The sequence below is a fragment of the Mizuhopecten yessoensis genome, unplaced genomic scaffold, assembly GCF_002113885.1.
Source record: "Mizuhopecten yessoensis strain PY_sf001 unplaced genomic scaffold, ASM211388v2 scaffold10987, whole genome shotgun sequence".
NCBI classification, from domain to species: domain Eukaryota; kingdom Metazoa; phylum Mollusca; class Bivalvia; order Pectinida; family Pectinidae; genus Mizuhopecten; species Mizuhopecten yessoensis.
This window is the reverse complement of record NW_018408821.1, coordinates 1,440,449-1,460,646: the sequence shown is the minus strand read 5'-3', so window position 1 is coordinate 1,460,646 and position 20,198 is coordinate 1,440,449. Positions and strand designations below refer to the sequence as shown.

The window sequence follows — 20,198 nt, the reverse complement described above, 5'->3', positions numbered from 1 at the left end:
ACCATTCTTACTTTGACATTGATATCTAGCGGAAACCTTCCAAGTTCTCCGTATATCATAAGTTCGGTGTAGACGTTTTAACATTAAGTATGTGTTTGCAAAATTTTAAATGTAAATGTTCGATAAGTTTATAGATACTGAAACCCCAAACTTCACATCCATATAAAACAATAGGTTTGATGGCTTTGTCAAATATATCAAGTTGACAATCTATTGACAAATTATGATCCCTACATCAAGTTGACAATCTATTGACAAATTATGATCCCTACATTTGGAAATAGCACTATACATTGCTTTTAAACCTTTACCATACAGTTGTTTAATATTAAACTGTGTCAAACCAGTTTTAGTAAAATAAACCCCAAGATATTTAAAATCCTTAGCTATTCCTATAACTGTACCGTTGTATGTAAAATTAAGGCAATCAAGATTTTTTTTCTCTACCAAATACCATGATTTTACTTTTGCTGATATTTATTCGAAAAATACATCTAATTGCTTTTGCAAATCCTCTGCCGTGTCTGATAGTAGTATAGTGTCATCAGCGTATTCCGTCTTTGCGTATTGCAGAGTTATCTGCTCTTGTGAGCAGGTATTGATTGTTACGTCATTTGTTTGTGAGAGTAACGTCATCAATTTTTGAGGAAACGACGTAATTTTCTCACACAAACCAATGACGTAACAATCAATACCTGCTCACAAGAGAAGATAACTCTGCAATGCGCAAAGACGGAATAGCATAACATAAAGCTTCATATATACATGTAAATCCTATTCTAGCTGGTCGTTTATATTAGACAGACCTTTACAGTCACGTGATTTCATAAAATAGAAAAAGTGAAAATAAAAACGGGGAAAGATTATCGCTTTGCCGGACCCCAGATACGCCATCTTTCATCACTCTAGCCTTAATGTCATTGTACATATTTGTAATAATTCGGAAACATTTTCCATCTACATTATTAACCAAAAGTTTGTTCCAAAGGCCTATTTTCCAAACACTATCAAAAGCTTTATAATGAAACGTGAATGTCTTTGATGCAATGTATGTACTGTTGTATAAAGTGTGTATTATCTTCCAATGTTGCATCTATATAAACAAATGAACAAATAAACAGCCAGAAAATCCAATGTCCCTGACTTTGTAGCCCGTGTTTCCTCTGGCGCTGACACCAGACTTAGGCATTTGACATACAAGTCTGGTGTCAGGGTCAGAGGTAACTCAGGCTACTAACTTTGTACACAGTGTGTCACGTTTGTTAGTGTACTGAGGGTCTAACTGCTGCACAATTCCCCTCCGATACACACGTGTTACACTCCATCAATGGCTTAACGCAATCATGCATCGACTGGGAATATATCCAATTCAGATCTGCAACAGATAAACTTGTATCACGTATGGAGTCATTTTCAACAAAATGAATATATAAATACAGAACTTCATGTATACTACAACAAAATATATGTATTTTGTCCTTTCTTGTGAGTTACTATAAGTGTAACTATGATTTCACTTTTTAGGTTCAGTTATTTCGACAACAAAAGCTTATGGATACATTTATAAAGAGATTTAAAGCCTCAATCAACACACATATCGTTCGCTTGTAATTTTCTGCATTATTCTTTAAATGTTTCAAAAAAAAATGTAGTTAAAGGTGTAAGTGCTAGAGTTCATACAAACCTTACTTTGCGGTAGTTATAGAATGTGGCGTTTTATTATATAACACGGCATATTTTAGTTATACATGATCGGTTCCGGTCCTGTAAAGGCACATGCTAACCGTAAGTTTTCTTTTCTATTTCATTTTTAGATTCATTTGTATCAAAATATATAACTATGTACAAAATGTAAAATATTTACATGTACTGCAATTACAAAATGTATGTTATTCAATCAAACTGCATGCTGTACTGGATCTTTAAATGTAAGTTAATCGGTTATTAAAGTGTTCTAAAGCATAGTATAATAAACGCGTTATAGGCATAAACGTGTCTCTTTTTGTGAGTATTTACAAAGTCTATACAACATGTCAAATCTTCACCTTACACACATACCTACATATCCGTATATGTACACCATTATATAGCATATCATAATACTAACGATCGATACACCTACACACACATACATGTAAACACATTATGGAGTGTACACCATACAGACATGTACGTACACACAGCAATACACCTTTACTATCGGTGATATTCCCGGATTGAACAATACAAGTTATACATCTGCCGGTTATAGATTCCTCATTCTGCATCACAAAACAGAAGCAGTTGGTCATCTTGCAACAATAGCATTTTAAAATATGGTCATTGAAGAAACTGTTTGTTTAACTATTGTTATGTTTGGCTGAAAAGTGACATTTTTATACAGGATTTTCGGGCTCACACACAGTCTTCATTAGAACAAATAATTAAATAATAACCGCGTGAATGCATTCCTGAAACATCTAGAAACATTCATTTAGACACTGTTATAAAGAAAATGTTAGAGACAACGTTGTGGTAAAAAGCATACATGCTTTGATTTTTTTACCTTCAATCAGCCTTGTTAGCTTTATGATTTGTTATGTTATATTTGGATATATGAAGCACTTTTCTTTTACAGTTTTCTCGATAATGAATTACTATATAGATACTCCAGGAGTACCTGTACAGTTAACTATTTCATTACTTGTAATATTTGAGGCTGTGCTTATGCTTATCCTGTGTCCAACTGTCACTTTCAGAAAAATCAAAAATACTTGTTCCAAACTGTTTCAGCAATAGTCATGCTGTACACTGTTCTTTATACATAATGACCAAACTGCTTCTACCTTTCTATAATGTGAGGATAAATGATGAGTGAACAATAACCTGTCTACATTGAGAGACCTTCCACCTCCCGACTGTCCAGTTACCATCATCTATCTGGTAAATAAAATAGTAAACTCATCAAAGTATTTTATAATAAAAAGTATGATATCTATGGATTTATATTATGTTGTTATATGGCTGGACTTTTATAATCTGTAAAAAAATTGCCCGATCCCTTTGATTAATTCAATCAATAAAATATGTTTTTTCAAAACACAATCTGATTAAAATCAAATGTTACATGGCTTCGTACTACCCCGAGCCATGTAACAGATGATTTTAATCAGATTGATCAAAACATTATCAAAATTATCAAAGAGAATTTGCGATTCTGATGCTTTCTCATATATGTTTTTTTTTTTTTTTATATATTTTGTAATTGATTCCTTGGCAAACCCCTTTAGTGATTTGGTAGTTTTATCCCTTATATGTCTGCTTTGCCTCACACACAAGCAGTGGTTTTCCTTGAAGTATAAACATGGTCGGAGCCAGCTGGCATCCGTATCGAGCTAACCTTAATAGTTGGAAGTATTTGGAAACGAAACAAATTGTTTCGATACATGTTTTTTTGCATTACTTACTAGTAGTTTTAAAAAAATTAAGAATTGAAATAATGAAGTATCATAATCCATTCCATTCTATCAAAAGCTTTCTGCTGATCACTAAATATGATCTTATATGAAAGCGAATTTCTCAATGAACTTGCATGTAGAAAGAATATTGCATTGTATTTAGAAAACAAGACAATACCAAACTAGGTATAATTACAGCATTATTTTACTTGTAATCTGGTGTACGTATCCAAATAATGTCACGTCTTCAACGAGTCAGTCCCGGAAGGTGCCAACGATTTCACAAGGAAGATTATGAGCATTATCAGAATTAATAATTTAATTCATAACGTATGGTACAAAAAAAACGAACAATTTTAGTATTCACAACTTCACAGGTAATATCGTCTGAGATATGGAGGATCTAAATCCAAAACGAGTATCATAAATAAAATATGAAGAGAAACGAATGACATATTCTTTTTATCATATAATACAAAGTAAACTGTATAATTGTGATTTGAAACGAATATTTTGCACTTGGCCGCCTCTGTAACGATGAAAATATCGTCCGCTTCACAATGAAGTGACGTCACATTGATTGTTTTTCCGGAGTGCTATTACACACGGCTTTATGACGCTGCATTATACACGGTATTCATATGATAAAAACTCTCAGAACGATTCTCCGCCATAGTGTTCATGACGTTTTGGTTTAAACTTTGTTTTATTCAAATATTGTTTGACAATACATCGAAGTACATGTTTTATAGAACAGAAAAGGAAACAAAAACAAGTGTCGTGACACTTATGTAAATTTGTTACCTGCTTAATAATCAACTTTTCAACACTAGCTACATACATAGAATAAAATGTACAATATACTAATTACGGGAATAGGGGAGTGGGTAGTGGATTGGATATGCAGTGGAAACCAGGAATGAATAATATATTAATATACATATGATCATCAGATGCTAATATCATATTGCTCTATTGCAATGAGTATGTGGAACACGGTTCTGTAAAAATATAACTATGCAATAGTAGATGAAAATTTCAGCAGTGCTGTAAATGGACACTCGATTAAGGTTAAAATGTATATACAAGTTACATAGAATAAATCACCACTAAATCAACTATTGACAAAATTAGTTTGTCACAAAGCACCGCCATGATTGTTAAAAACGTTGCAATTCACATACTAGCCATCAAACTTATCAAATATAAGTCCATAAAACACTTTCCCGCCTCGTCTCTGGCACGTCCTGCTCTTTCAATGTAACACATCACTTTATCAAACTATCATAATCATGGCCAGTTAGTGATATAATATGGTATAAAGAAAATGCAATGGCAAAATCACTGAATAAGCATATAAATCAAAATGCATTTTAAAACATAGTAGTAAAACGAATGCAACACAACATACATATATATATATTATAAAAATGAAATTGTTAAAGGACTATTCGTTTATTTGAAATCTTTCAGTTTTGAGTATATAATTTTGGACGGCTAGGAAATTGTAGTGTTTTCTTGATGGGTTAGACTAGAGAGTCATCACCAAAGAGTAAAAGATTAGTAGAAAGTTGATACGGCAAACTCAGAATATGAAGCTGTCTTAGTGCTGTATGTGTTGAGTTCTCAATGGCACCGCAGGAACAATTCGGGGATGGTATGATGTTTTTCGTAAACAAGTGTTCTTTTAGGGAGCTACATGACATATGCAGTCTTGCGTGGTAGATTTGACCCAGGCGTGAACCATTAGAGTAGTATGAAGGTGGACATGATTTACTATTAGATTTCAGAAAGGCTTTTAAATGGGAAATGGTAGGGTTATTTCTAATACGTAATGGAAGAGAATTCCAATTGTTTACAGCAGAAGGTAGAAATGCATTTAGATAAATATTTGTTTTACAAAGAATAGGTGTCAGACATGATGGGTCAGAAAGTCTGGTATTATAACTATGAACATCACTAACTGAATTAGGTAAGAGATTATACAGGTACTCTGGAGTATTTTGATAAAGCATTTTATGGAATTTTAACAATTTATGATTAAGTCTACGGTCTATTAATTTATTCCATCAAAGTTCTGTATATAGTTTGTCTAAGCTTACAAGTTTAGTAGCACCTGAAACAATCCTAGCAGCTTCCAAATTCACATTCTCTAATTTAGAAATATATTCTTCGGGAATGCTATCCCAGACAGTATCAGCATATTCTACAAGTGGTCTAATTAACGAAAAATATATATTTTGTAATATTTGCCTGTCGAGTTTAAATTTTAGAGATCGCATAATATTTAATCTAGACGTTGCTTTAACATGTTCAACCCTATGCAATTATTCGAAAAAAGAACTCCAAGATGTTTATGCAACAGTACCTTTGATATTTCTTCATTGCACATATGTAAGATTGGATGGGGTTGACTGTTTCTTTTTCTACTAAAGGTCACACTTTCCGGTTAGGATTGAAATCAACTAATGAAGATTTGGACTATTCAGTAATTTTTAGTAGATCTGACTCCATTACGTTGTTTGTTTCTAAAGGGTTTTCAACTATCATGTACAGAGTAGTATCATCAGCAAATAGTTTGATAAAAGATTTGATATCGTTGAATATTATTGATTATAAGTCTTTGTTTTCTATTCGTTAAGTAGCTTTCGAACCATTTTAACAGCGATCCAGTTATTCCAATTTTTGATAATTTATACAACAGCCCTTTGTACCAAACCCTGTCAAATGCTTTGCTGATGTCACAAAATACTACCCTTATTTCTTTACCTGAATCTAATGCATTAATAAAATCGTTGGAAATACTTAATTGGTTAATAAAGGAATCGCCTGGTGTAAAACCTGATTGATATTTTGTTATTACTTTCAAATCACGAAGAAAATTATGAACATGTTTATAAACGCACCTCTCTAACACTTTACCAATTATACTTAAAAGTGAAATTGGTCGATAGTCTTTAACATCATTACGGCTATCTTTTTATATATAGGTAAAACATTTGCTTCTTTCCACGATGATGGAAATATTCCTTGTGATAAGGATTTATTAACAAAAATAGATAATGGCTCAGCAAGCGATGTTGCGGCTTCCTTGAGCACTATGGGACTATAAGATCTGGTCCTACAGCTTTACCAGTTTTCAAATTGAATAAGGCATCCTTAACATCAGTACATGATATATTTATATTACTCAGACATATACGATTAGGGGATTCTATTAGTGGAGGAAGCATAACCATTGAATTATCCACAATGGATTGACTTGAAAAATATAAATTAAAAACATAAGCTTTATCAACATCACTTTCGTAATAGACATTATCATTTAAAATCGTTGGTATTTTTCCACATTTACCACTATTGTTCATGAAGAGTTTTACAGTTATCCACCATGACTTGTTGCATTGTCTTAAATCAGATCATTTTGATGACAAACCATTAAAATAAGATTCTTTAGATTGTCTAATGGCATTTACACACTTGTTACGGGTTTGTCTGAAAATGGACTGTCTGATTGGCTATCAGTAAGTTTAGCCTTATTGTGATTTTTTTTACGTTTTGATATTAATTTTCTGATTTTTTTGTTCATCCATGGATGATCACGTTTTCTCATAATGACCGTTTTGTTAGGGATAGCCGAAGAAGAAGCGGAATCGATGAAGTCAGTTAGACGCTTGCATGCTAGATCGATATTAGCATTATATACTTGAGACCAATCCGACATTTCTAATAGTTCTTTTAGTTTATCAAAATGTCCATGCTTATAAAGCCAAATTTTCCTTGGTACGAGTCGGTTGAATGTTGAGCAATATTAAGAGTTGTATAGATGGGACAATGGTTTCTTACTGGTTGGTCAAGGACCGATCTATTATAAAATCGTTATTTAATAATATTAAGGATGACGAACGCTCAGTATAATGCGTACATTCGGTAAGTCCGTAAGTGTACATTATGTTATCAAAATAGTTAGAATTATGACTACGTTGCAGAAATCTAACGTTAAAGTCATGACTCTTTATCAATGCAACATTTACTTTGAACGGTTCCATGGGGGTACAATACTTGATTTGAATGTCAAACCGCTTTTTATCATAATGAAATATTTGTCGAACCTACCATAAAATTCGAAATATAAGAAATAATCATAAACGTCTGTTATTATACATTTACTGCCTTTCACGTAGGAAACGCGATTATTTGTTTCTCCTTGAATGATCATGTTTTACTCGCGCTTATAATCAGGTGGACCTGCCATTGTTGTCGTCTGCTTCCGTCATTCGGAACAAGGTTGTAGTGGTTCTTGTTGATTTCTCTAGACAGGCTCCGAAAAAGGGAAATATGATTGGGAAAACTTGAGCGCATGAGGGCGACATACTGTTTTATTACCCCGCCATGTTACCAGTATCACCCAATCAGACACGCAGCTATTAAATTGAGGTACACGTATATTAATATTGTATATGTAAAATTTGTGTCCTACGAATCGAAATACACAATTCTTTTTATTGCACAGGTAGATCAGCTGATAGAGTTACAGAGTTAATGGTACATATGTTAAACTCGACATGTCTGCTTCTTTAACATCGGCGTATTTTACATAAACTAAAAAACCTTCTGCTAATAATCGATGTTATGAGGATGAATAATGCTTTACACTGTGGTTGGCTGGTTTGTTGATAGATATGCTAATAAGGAGAATGAACAACGCTGGGAGGTTTATGCTGTGTTTAAGCGTATTGATGGTGATCCTATACATAATCTGGTTTAGAGGGAATAATGACATTACCACATCATTGCCGATCGACAGCGAAGATACGCTGGTGAGTACAGAGCGAAGATACGCTGGTGAGTCAATTCGTATAAGATATTTCCTTAACACCAATGATAAATCTTACCTAGACTGGACACCATGGGCTTTGGACACCACAAATGTTCCCTGTTCCCTGTTCATGTAAATGTAAGTGGGACGTGGAGAGCCAGGTTAATGTACATGTGGAGGCATGTGGGTACATGATGTCCACAGCCTTTGCAAGGATAAAAGTGAAGAAAGTTGTATAAACATGATTTATTTTACAACAATTTTGAAACAAATTGTTTCAACTTATATGATTAAGTTTTGTTGGCCCGAATGTTAGTGCTGGGGGCCTTAATATGGGAGAAAAAGGGAGTACTCTAGAAAATCACGTGGTCGGACAGATGACCCATACCCCTTTCACATCCGATCGGGGAGACGAATCCCGACAGCCTGAATGAAAGACGAGTGCGTCATCCACAGCGCCACCCGAATACCATACGTTACTAGCCCATATCAAGGAAACAGAGAAGATCGTCTGAGCTTGTAAGATTATAAGGGCTTTTTGAGAGTTCTAAGTAAACCGTTTTCGAAGCCCATACCGTTATTAAGGAGAAAAGATATACATGAGCTGAGCATGTGTGGATGGCATTTTTTCATCGTATGCAGAGATGCACTATATCAACTGGTTAAGGTTTCGTGTGTAAGCATTCATCTTCGTCCATATAGAAATGTGAGGAAAGAAAGTTCCCTTAGCATATGTAGAGAGGACTGGGAAGGAATAAAATGCATGTAGGTTATAAAATCCGCCTCGTCCACAAGCTCATCCTCGATACTCCAGGGGTCACGCTCAATTTCGCTCTCTGCACCCCTGGAATATGTCATAACAAAATTGAAGGCAGGCGGCACGGTATTTGATCGGCCCCTAGTATCACCGATGATTCCTAGAAGGACAAAACAGCTTTATGGTGCAGTGAAATTCATTTTTGCCATGCTGTATCTATTACCAAATGATATAGGTGAAATCCCATGTGTGAGTCTAAGATTCATAATCCTTTATGCAAACCAATTAATGCAAGCCTGTATTTTGTAGGAGTTCGAAGAAGAGGTCACTAGTACTAAAAAGCCTCATATACTCTTCATCTTTGCTGACGATTACGGATATAATGATATAGGATATCATGGATCAGAAATTAAGACACCTAATCTAGACCGGCTAGCGGAGGAGGGAGTACGACTGGAGAACTATTATGTACAGCCAATATGTACTCCGTCCAGGAGTCAACTCATGTCCGGTAGATACCAGGTGATATTTACTCTTATTCCAACGGTTAAGTAGAAATGTTTCATCAAGTAAAGTCTATCACGAGTGTTCGACCAATGAAATATGACGTTTTGTATGTTGGCGAAAATGTCAAGTAATTGTACAAACTGCACATGCAACAAAAAAGACTTTACGGTTATTAGTAAATCTTTAATTGTGATGACAAAAAATTCTATTCTCGTATGTGTCTTTCTGTAAGAACAGACAACCCTGTTCATTTTAAGCGTATTGTTATAACGCCTACATTGTTCTTCTCTATTTATAGACACACACAGGGTTACAACACAGACACATTGCGGGAAACATGCCAAATGCTCTCCCCCGCGATAGTCCCACACTTCCTGACAAGATGCGGGAGGCAGGGTATTCTACACACATGGTAGGAAAGTGGCACCTGGGCTTTTACAAGGAGGAGTATCTGCCGATCAACAGAGGATTTGATTCATTTTACGGTATATTTTAAATCTGGTAGACTAGTTAGTAGTCTGACTTACACATGTATGTCTTGTCCATAAAAAACATCATCAGCAGCAATTGATTGAGATTGGGATCTAAATTGCAAATCAGATTGGCATTGCTAACGTTATATTCCACACTGCTCATTGCGGGACCAATATAGCAACGCTAATATCAGAGAAAATTAATGTTGAGATGTCGATAAGTATGTTTTTCCGACACACAAAACAATACATACTTGCTAGCAAGCTCATAGTTTATTCACCTAAGTGGTCATAATCAGAACTATTGAAGTGTTCCAGTAATTACTTGCAGTGTTATCGTAGTGTTATGTTTTTGTATACAACGTAACACTGAAATATTGCTGTTATGTGCAGTATAATTTATTATGGAGTGAAGACCCAATAACATAAGTACACAGCCAATTGTAATTCAGGTGAAACACAGAATAGATAGTTGATAAAAGTTCATTCATTAATGATAATTGAAATAATGTTTTGAAAAAGTACAATATTATATATATTCATGAGATTTCCTTACTGCATTATGTTGCTACTGTTCATGTTTTATTGACATATGAATTAACGTTAATATCAGAAAAATATATTAACATGATGCTTGGTATGTTTTCTACACAGGTATCTTAGCAGGACAAGCAGACCATTACAACAAAACGTATTGTTATGATTTCTGTGGGTATGACTTCCGCGATAATCATGACACTGTTGTCCCTGTCCCCATGGAATACTCGACACACCTGTATACTAAACGTGTTACGGACCTTGTCCGCAATCACCAGTCGACAAAGGTAAGATCAATAATTCAAACAAACAAACAATAAGTACCCTTAGGATAACTGTCATAAACAAGAGATGATTTAACATGAAAGTTAACTTTTGCCGCAAATTCATGTTAATATGTATCTGGGGTGTTTAAATGGCGACACGGCAGCAGGTTTTCACCTCAAACTGTGAACATGAGATTTGAAAAAAATGAAAATGATAACCTGTGACATCCTGTTGATAAGTTCGTCTGCTGGATAGCCGAACTACTCGGTAGTGAAGCGGGCGTAAAACCAAGCAATCTAGCAATTTATCAATGTTGATAAGGCTACTTTGTCTAGTTTACGTTCATCGAGTTTCAATTTTTGCTTTTTTTGCATCAAAATGTAAAACTTTATTGATTCTCAGCATAATGGCTATGCATTTTACAAAACCGTTAATTTTGAATCCTTCTCACTGTTTGGCTAGATCTAAAAGGTCAATAAGCGTGATCCCTGATTCGGGGTTGTCTGATCCTAAATTATGTCAAAGAACACCGAATAATGAAGAATTTGACTTGAATAAGGTCTATAACGACTTCCTTTCTTTCGCCATTGATTTTCATTTTATTGTATTTTTCTACCGTTTCCTTTCCACAGCCTATGTTCCTGTATTTAGCGTTTCAAGCCGTGCATGGTCCTCTCCAGGTGCCAAGAAAATATTCTGACCCTTATTCTAATATTCCTGACGCCAACAGGACAATCTATGCAGGTAGGTCAGTTATCTGTCAAATCACAACTGTGTCAATAAACTTATAAAAACACAGTTGCCAACTCACTTGATTTACATATTAACCAAACAGTCAATACTTGAAGCGTTCGGTTTATATTTTGTCGTTTTGTTTTTTAGCCTTAAATAAATCATACCCTAGAATAACAAACATCCTTATTCGGATGCTGATGCCGATATTTTAAATTAAATCAAATGACGTTTTGCACAGGACAATCATGTATTCTATTTTGATGCGTTATTGGTTATGTTTGAAAGGTATGGTGGCCGCTATGGACGAGTCGGTTGGGAACATCACGACAGCACTCAAGGCCAATGGGATGTGGGATAATACAATTTTGGTTTTCTCAACAGGTTTGAAATCATACCTTTTTAATTGGTCGAAAACATATATCCAAATTATCAATGAGAAAAGACAAAATGTGTAAACAATTCTGATTTATTAGAATGATGTTTTCACTTATATAATAGAGTGTTATAAAACAATTTATTTTAGATTCAGATAAACTTGATAACTGTACTAGTTACACTTATCTTCAAGTTTTGCAAGGAAAAGAAAGTGAAAAACTTAAATGTATTTGGTATCAACAAGATTAAAAAAATATTTACATTATTCGTTCCTTTTATAATATGATAATCACTGAGAAGATGAGTACAATTGAAAAAGATACTAACAAAATTAATTACTTTTTCAGACAATGGAGGAAGGGTAGATTTGGGAGGCAATAACTGGCCCTTAAGGGGCTGGAAAAGTTCCTTGTGGGAGGGAGGAGTGCGTGGTGTAGGGTTTGTTCATGGTCAAAAATTGAAAAACAAAGGCACAATATCAAAAGAACTTATCCACGTATCAGACTGGTATCCAACTTTAGTCGGACTTGCAGGTGGATCACTAAAAGGAACTCGGCCTTTAGACGGATTCGACCAATGGAACACAATAAGGTAATGTCTGTGGAAATATAGAAGACAGTAGCATTAAATACTAGTTAAAAAGTTTATCAGAAACTATACACCTTATTCTAATGAATCTTTACATGAACATTGGTAGGCCTATATATGTACATGTACATAAGTGTTTAGTTATCTAGTCGGTTATCAAACATGAGTGCCGTGGTTTCTGATTGGATGAGACATTTTGAGCTTTAAATTTTGTGATATTTTCGATACACGCTATGAAACCTATTGCAGCATGTATATGTTATTGGACAAAAGGACCACCTTATACTGACTTCGTATTGGTTGAAATTTAGATATTGCTCGATTTCGCTCAAATTTGTATGAAAGTGTTTTATGTGACTTTGGACACTGCGACATGTGTATTGTTTCTATTTGACAAAGTGCTGTCGTAGGATGGCTTCTGGTTAAAATATGTTTGCAATTACAATTTATTAATAATGAAATCGTTTAAAAAGTTTAAATCGCTATCTAAAATGTTAATGTTAAAGATAGGCGATAGAAGTGTGATAAGCATTTATATCCGTACAATATACATTAAAAACACCATAATATAACATGTAAATATATATAGGCCACTTCTATTACACATAAACATTGATTTGTGAATTGGAAAAGTAATAGCGTGGTAGCATAAAGACCCTATTACTATTTTATACATTGAACAGTTCGCAAATGAACACATGATCTGTTTATCTTGATAAAAGACCTTTCTTTCAAATATTATATGATTGGACATTAGGCATTACAAAGTATTTCAATTTGCGATGAACGCTTTTGTTGTACAGTATAGGATCCGCTAGTCCTAGAGATACTCTCCTACATAACATAGACCCTTTGTCAGACCCAGTCGGAGATAAGCTGATGGGGAGCCCGTTTGATAACCGCTACAGAGCTGCACTGAGGTGGAAAAATTGGAAGATTATAACTGGAACACCAGGTATGAAATCTGTAATTTAGAAAGTAGAGCCGAGTATGGATGTGTATTTTGCGAGGGATTACATTAAAGAATTGACCTTTACGGCTGCACAACCGCATTATTTCCGTCGTCATTTTTCATTGAAGTCACGAGTGACCGTGATTCAGCGTTGTCCTAGTTTTAAAGTAGTCTTGATTGATAGACTAATGTATTGGGACCCAAGAGCATAGCTGGCCACAAATGTTCTGCTTTTGAAATAAGTCTGAGAGAGCAAGGTCACACACAAAGGAAAGTAGTTGGGAAGCAATTTGAAGCTATGCTTACTTTTTGCAGCAATCTCATGCGCCTTTCATTTTATATAATGTACCGTGTGGTTTTGGTAGTTTATCGTATTTTGTTATCGCATCTAGCACTTCACTGTTTTGGCAATGCTCTCTAAAAAGTGATTTATTCATAAGAATATATGTTTTTGTTTTAAACTGGTTTGCATCTCGCAACTTCACTGTTTTGGCAATGCTCTCTAAAAAGTGATTTATTCATAAGAATGTGCGATTTCCTCAATATTTGTTGTGACTCTTCCACGCATCATTCCATTTTGTACGTCCTGACCCTGGTCATCTTTTATGCATGCCCTTCTGCGTTTAAAGTCTGCCATTCTTCCCTAAATAGCACATGGACGATATTGACACTGATGCGATTTGTGCTTACACCTATGATTTTTCAGCTCACTATTAACCATATTTATAAATGTAAAAGATATTGAATATTAAAATGGATTTTAAGTGCAATATTTAACATTGTGTGAGTTTTTACAATTTAGAATACCTAATGATAGTACGTTATAGGCATTGTCGACCTTTAAACATCATCGGTTCATCCACTAAAAACTGGAAATTTAAAACTACCGCAATAATTCAGCACTCTGGCTTTGTATTTAAACAAAAGTAAAGCCTTTTGAAGGCCTCATACACAATTTAAAATAATGAATAAATAATTATATGAATGACACTTTAACGTGAAAGTGATTGTGTTAGTTAATATCAACAAAACATGATGAAATTATTAAAACAATCTGTCTATGTCGTCGCTCGGATCGATGAATTCTAAAAATTTAATGTCTATAGTTGAGACATAAATGAATTACTATTGATTGATAGCAATTTAAAACACAATCATGTTATGATAATAATTATGCATAATGCAATTGTATGGAGACCAATATGGACCTGAGAGAGTAATATTAAGTGAGGACGCAGGCCGAGGTCGATATTACTCTATCAGCGTAACAGAGTCAAAAATCATTCACTTTTGTATTCAATATAATTTCTTTAAATAATATGAGGTATAAGACAAGTTGTGAGATGCAAGGGGTAGTTAACAGAACGAAATATCCGGATCTAAATTTAGAAACAAGAGGTCGATATGGTTACGTATAATACACAATTGAAACATATTGGCCCGATATGCTATATATAGGCGAATCTGAGACCAGGAATTTGCTAACTAGAATAACGGAAAACCAGACCGTATGCAATATTGAGAATTACCCGCCTAAAATAACCAGGGTTTCTTTAAACGATATTCTTCAATCTACGCTTAGGAAATATTACAGTCGCCATCATGCCTTGGTTTAAATGTATAATTTTAGTATATACCAAATTTTTCTTTTTTGTCTTATATCGATAATGTCGTACAAACCTCCCTACTATTAGCATATTTAGCAATGCCAACCATCCCGGAACACCCAGTTTCGCCTTCGTTTTTGAGGAGTTGAAGATTTGTTTCCCTTGATTTTGGTCTGTCGACAGGTCATGTCTTATTACCGGCTGATTAGTTCGTCACTAACAATAAATGTTTGTGCCTTACAGATATTTTAGTAGGGTCGTCACATTTCTAAGAGGCTTTTTCTGTACAACCTTAAATTGTAAATCCTTTGCAAAATCTTGCTCATGAATAAATATATACAGTTTTTGGATATGGAATTAAAATATAAGTATGTGCAATTACGTTGTTACAGTGTCTTTCTCATATTCTTTTTTCTCTCTTTTTATTACAGCATATTCAGGTAATTACCACAACGGATACCTTATCAATGTTTGAAGACTATCATTTAGTTCATATTCAGGTGATGTATTGACATTTAGTTTGTTTTGAGGCGAAAAATTAACTGTTTACTACTATTTAGTATTCGAGTGATGTACCACATTTTGTACAAATCCAGTTACCTAGGTTGAATACAAAATGGACTGGGTAGGTGTTCAAGTGTGTTGCTGTTACATTCAAGAGGGATGCTATTGTTGTGAAACTGCCTTTTGATGCACGTTCCCGCTATAGAATAGCACTCGAATACGTCTCCAGAACATGCACAGGCACGCAGGCATTTTAAGCGTTAACAAAGTGGCATATGACCAATAGTAACTGTCTGATAGGGCAACTGAACATTATGAAATCCGCATATCAAATTGATATTATTATTTGATTATATTTAATGTATATTTATTCATTGTAAAAGGAATGGAATTGATTTCCTAAATAGATAAGACGCTATTTCAGATACGTTACAGTATTTTATGTTCAGGTAAATTATATTTTTTTTGATACTAAATGTAATTCTAAGTAAACCATGATGATTTTGCAATGAAATATACCAGGTATAATAGTAGTAAATACAGAATAATCCTTCGCGTTATTTTCCCCTTACAGGTAACCGAAATTGTACAATGTATATGCTGAAGGCTATTTTGACAATACTGTAATGTTTATGATTTACTGTTACAGGTAATGGCAGCTGGATACCTCCACCCGGCTCCTCTCATCGGCCCCAGCTAGATATCGATGCGGGTAACCCCAAAAAGAATATTTGGTTGTTTGATATTTCTGAAGATCCAGAGGAGAGGGTGGATTTACACGAGAAACTCCCCAAGATTGTTATGTTGATGTTAAGAAAGCTTCATGAAGCCAATTCCACGGCTGTTCCATGTAGTTACCCTCCTGTGGACAAACGGGCTGATCCCAAGCTACATGGTGGATACTGGGGGCCATGGATAAAATGAAACAGTCGAATAACACTTATTTTTCTAAGCTAGAAATGTATGTTCATTCGTACTAAAATCTGCAAGAACAAACATGCATATATACAAAAAAAGTGCATCAAATCTTTGTCAGTCATAGCTACCGGTTTAAGTATGCAAACACTCAGTTAATAACATATCATACAACGTTTAGTTTATGATATATCTGACTGGTATGGTCTTGGAAAACGCACGTGCGATTAAGAAAAAAAACCGCCATTACGTTTACAATGTATGTGTGATTCTATGGTATACAAATACCGCGATATCCGATGGCTAACTTTGATCTACATATATAGTCAAGAATATGTGACTAGAGGTGTTTGAAATCGACATGCCACGTTCGATATATAAATCATATTTATTTGTCATAAAATTTAGCTCAGACAGTGTATTTTATGACACTGATTCGTTCAGAAAGTGTATGATAGCACTTTCAAGACCTGTTTGTTGTGTGCAATATGTATACTGTATAAAAGTCCCGCAACAATGAAATGCCTTCATTTCAGTCAAAGTGTTTGGCGTTCTGAATCATGTGTACAATAATGACGAACCATGCATAGTAACATTATGGTATTTCCTTATGTACTGTACAATGAATACTGTTTCGGGGGATACCATCTATAATAAATCTCACGATTACTGTCATTTACATAGACGTGTTAAAAGTAAACGTATATATATATACTACATAATTGTGAATTGTCATCAACTTGAACAAAACGGGAATATAAACGTCAATACTTTTATTTCGCTTCATTTTTGCAATTTAATAATTATCCTGTAAATAAAGTCATATCTCATATCCTTATGGTGTCCAGTTACATTGCTATATTATTCCACACCATTTACAAGCATGAACTGTGGTGTGGTACATACCCGACGAAAGTATAGACATTACATGGTGCGGTGCAACATATGTAGAGAGATCCAGTATGTGTCAAGCGGTGTGCGGTCTACTTTGTCAATTGGTCATTACAATGCTAACTATTATGTTAGTTGTTCTATTATTAAATGTATGTACACATATGCATCACTTATACTCACTATATCATAAACTGAACCTTTTTAGGCATTATAAATCTATCGTGTCATCAATCGATCAGTAAGCATTTAAACATGCATTATACATATACCACTCTATTGTTATATAGACATGTATTATATAAATATAACACTCTATTATATACATGACCATGAATTATATATATGTAACACTCTATTGTTATATGGACATGCATTTTATTTTATATAGACATGCGGGTACAGTCACTATATGATACGATATGTATATTGTAAATTTTATCTTATATGTAAGTTTTGACATTTTTCATCATCATTGTATTTCCTTAGTAATTTGCGGTCATATGTATATTTCATCATGTATGTTTTATGGGAAAAGACGGATTATAAGTTTTTAAACTTGGTTCTGATCCCATTTGTATATTTGCAAATAAAATATGATTTAATCAACATCATTGGAATTTATTTCTATTACAGTTTTCGAATATTAGAATTTGTCTGTGAGTTGTAATTAATGGAAGCAATTGTATCTGTTTTTGCTTTCTTGATCTCTGAAACATTTTGACAAACAGTTCTCTATGTCGTTGATATATATCTATGCATGTATCAGTCCATATAACATTACTATGTAGCACTTTATATTACATTGTAATGTTTCATAATAAAAAATATAATATTGGCATTGGGAATACTATTTTATAACATAATGTGCTGTGTTATCCAGTGAATATATCCATGTTATGTTTCTGTGCGTACTAACACATGTAATATGACCTATCAGCCCTGTGATTGTTTGAAAGTTTAAATTGTTTCGATTGTGACGTCACGCCTTGGACAAGTTCTTGACGTCACATACTTACGCACTTGAGTAAAAATGTTTTTTTTTTTATTTGTTTTTTTTACATTTCATCGTTGCATGAAAATTGTCGTTTTACACGAATAAAGTTCCAATACATAATTAAAAGATTCATTTTTTATTGCTTCATGCCATGGTTATAATTTATTAGTCATTATTTCATTTCATTGTATCGTTTATCTTTTTTTTATTATATTGCGGGCTATCTTTACAATTTATTACGTTGTTATGTTCTCTACATACTTCCATTATGATGAATGATTTACAGGCTGTGATGGAGTGCTCTCCTGCAGAGGAACGTTGCAAAATGACATGATCTCAACAGCTGACGTTTGTATATATATATATTTTGCACATTGCAGGTTTTCCCCCTTTAAACTGATTTGTAGGCGACAGGGAATAGGCTTACACTGATCCATGCAAAAATTGCAATTCCCTCTGATGAATAGGGCAAAATGTTTATTTCTAATCGTATCTTTATCAAAATCAACGACTATGTTATTTTCATCAGGCATAATCCATTTACCATTTTGTTATTCATAGATGAAATCATAAATGTTCATTAGTGTCAGAATCATCTATAGATACACATCTACACAGTCTCTATTTTATTAAAACATATTTTACACACTTAACGATACAGGTCGCAGTACAAAATGTTGGTGTACACGTACAAGGCATTGAATAGAACAGTTTCTCAGTACCTAATAGGAGCTTGTTATCATGTATCAGCCGTCACGATCACTGCGGTCGGAGTCAGAATCATTGTTGTGTGTCCCAAATTCTCGTACTGTGACCTATGGAAACCGGTGCGTTGGGAGGGTTTCGGCCACGTTGTGGAAGAGCTTACCATCTGCTATTAGAAAGTCAAATATCCTGGCCAAATTCAAGAGGGACATCAAAACGCACTTCTTCACATCTGCATTTTAGGGTCTCTGAAAAGACGTCATGTAAATACGACCCTTTAATTTTTTCAATTACATGTTGTGTGTGTGTATGTGCACATTGCTTGCTTAAACGTATAAAAGTGATTGTAAGCCTTTGTTTTTGTTTTACAATTATAACTATTACTATTATCCATATGTTGTAAAGCGCTTTAGAGTAATTTTACGAGTTATATAGGGCGCTATATAAATGTTGTATATTATCATTATTACGTTTAAATGATGTTAGAGAAAGCTATAGTTAAGACCAAATGCATTTCAATGATATGTTAGATGTCGTGTGTTAGAGTGTCTTTCAAACAAAAGTTACCTTCAAAAGCTGTAATACAGAGAAACCTATTAATTATCAAACCAAGAACATGACTATCTCTGTACTGCGTTCTGCCACTACCGATCTGTCTGGAGTTGTCTCTTTTTAAGCAGATGAACAAATCCTTTTCATGTCTATTATTTAAAGCCCCTCTCCTATATTGTTTTAATATACAACTTTATCTGCTGATAATAAACCGTTCCAACACTGAAGTGTATTGTTACCTTTTTTCAAATGAAAAAACTGTCAAATGGTTTTAAATAAACAAAATTAAACCTTTAAAAGCTTTTGTTTGCCATCCAGGGCTTTTTATGATTGTTCTTTTTCATACATATTACGTTCCAGTTATTGAAACATATATTTTCTCGTTTTAGATCAGAACTGTGACAAATGTTCTTTTTTCCATTTGGTTAGCTCCCTGTCCCTGTCCCTGTCAATGGAATATTTACAACGAAAAATATTATACAAAGCAGATCAACAACAGCAAAACGTTCTAGACAATTAAATTACATTTCTACTGTAAAATTATTAATTAATCTAAAGCTTTCCATTGAACACATTTCAC

The 20,198-nt window shown here is 34.1% G+C and overlaps 1 protein-coding gene across 1 annotated transcript in view; it reads left to right on the top strand.

Annotated features, from left to right (window-relative positions):
* The window catches only part of LOC110464431 (arylsulfatase B-like), a 20,172-nt gene extending 1,780 nt beyond the window's left edge, over positions 1 to 18,392 (top strand). Inside the window, exons 2-11 of the mRNA XM_021519639.1 lie at positions 8,118 to 8,257; positions 9,323 to 9,535; positions 9,819 to 10,005; positions 10,648 to 10,817; positions 11,430 to 11,541; positions 11,818 to 11,913; positions 12,255 to 12,498; positions 13,299 to 13,450; positions 15,486 to 15,494; positions 16,208 to 18,392. Of these exons, the coding sequence (XP_021375314.1) occupies positions 8,118 to 8,257; positions 9,323 to 9,535; positions 9,819 to 10,005; positions 10,648 to 10,817; positions 11,430 to 11,541; positions 11,818 to 11,913; positions 12,255 to 12,498; positions 13,299 to 13,450; positions 15,486 to 15,494; positions 16,208 to 16,482 (1,598 nt within the window). The 3' untranslated portion in view covers positions 16,483 to 18,392. The remainder of the gene's footprint in view (positions 1 to 8,117; positions 8,258 to 9,322; positions 9,536 to 9,818; positions 10,006 to 10,647; positions 10,818 to 11,429; positions 11,542 to 11,817; positions 11,914 to 12,254; positions 12,499 to 13,298; positions 13,451 to 15,485; positions 15,495 to 16,207) is intronic.
* Positions 18,393 to 20,198: the final 1,806 nt, after the last annotated feature.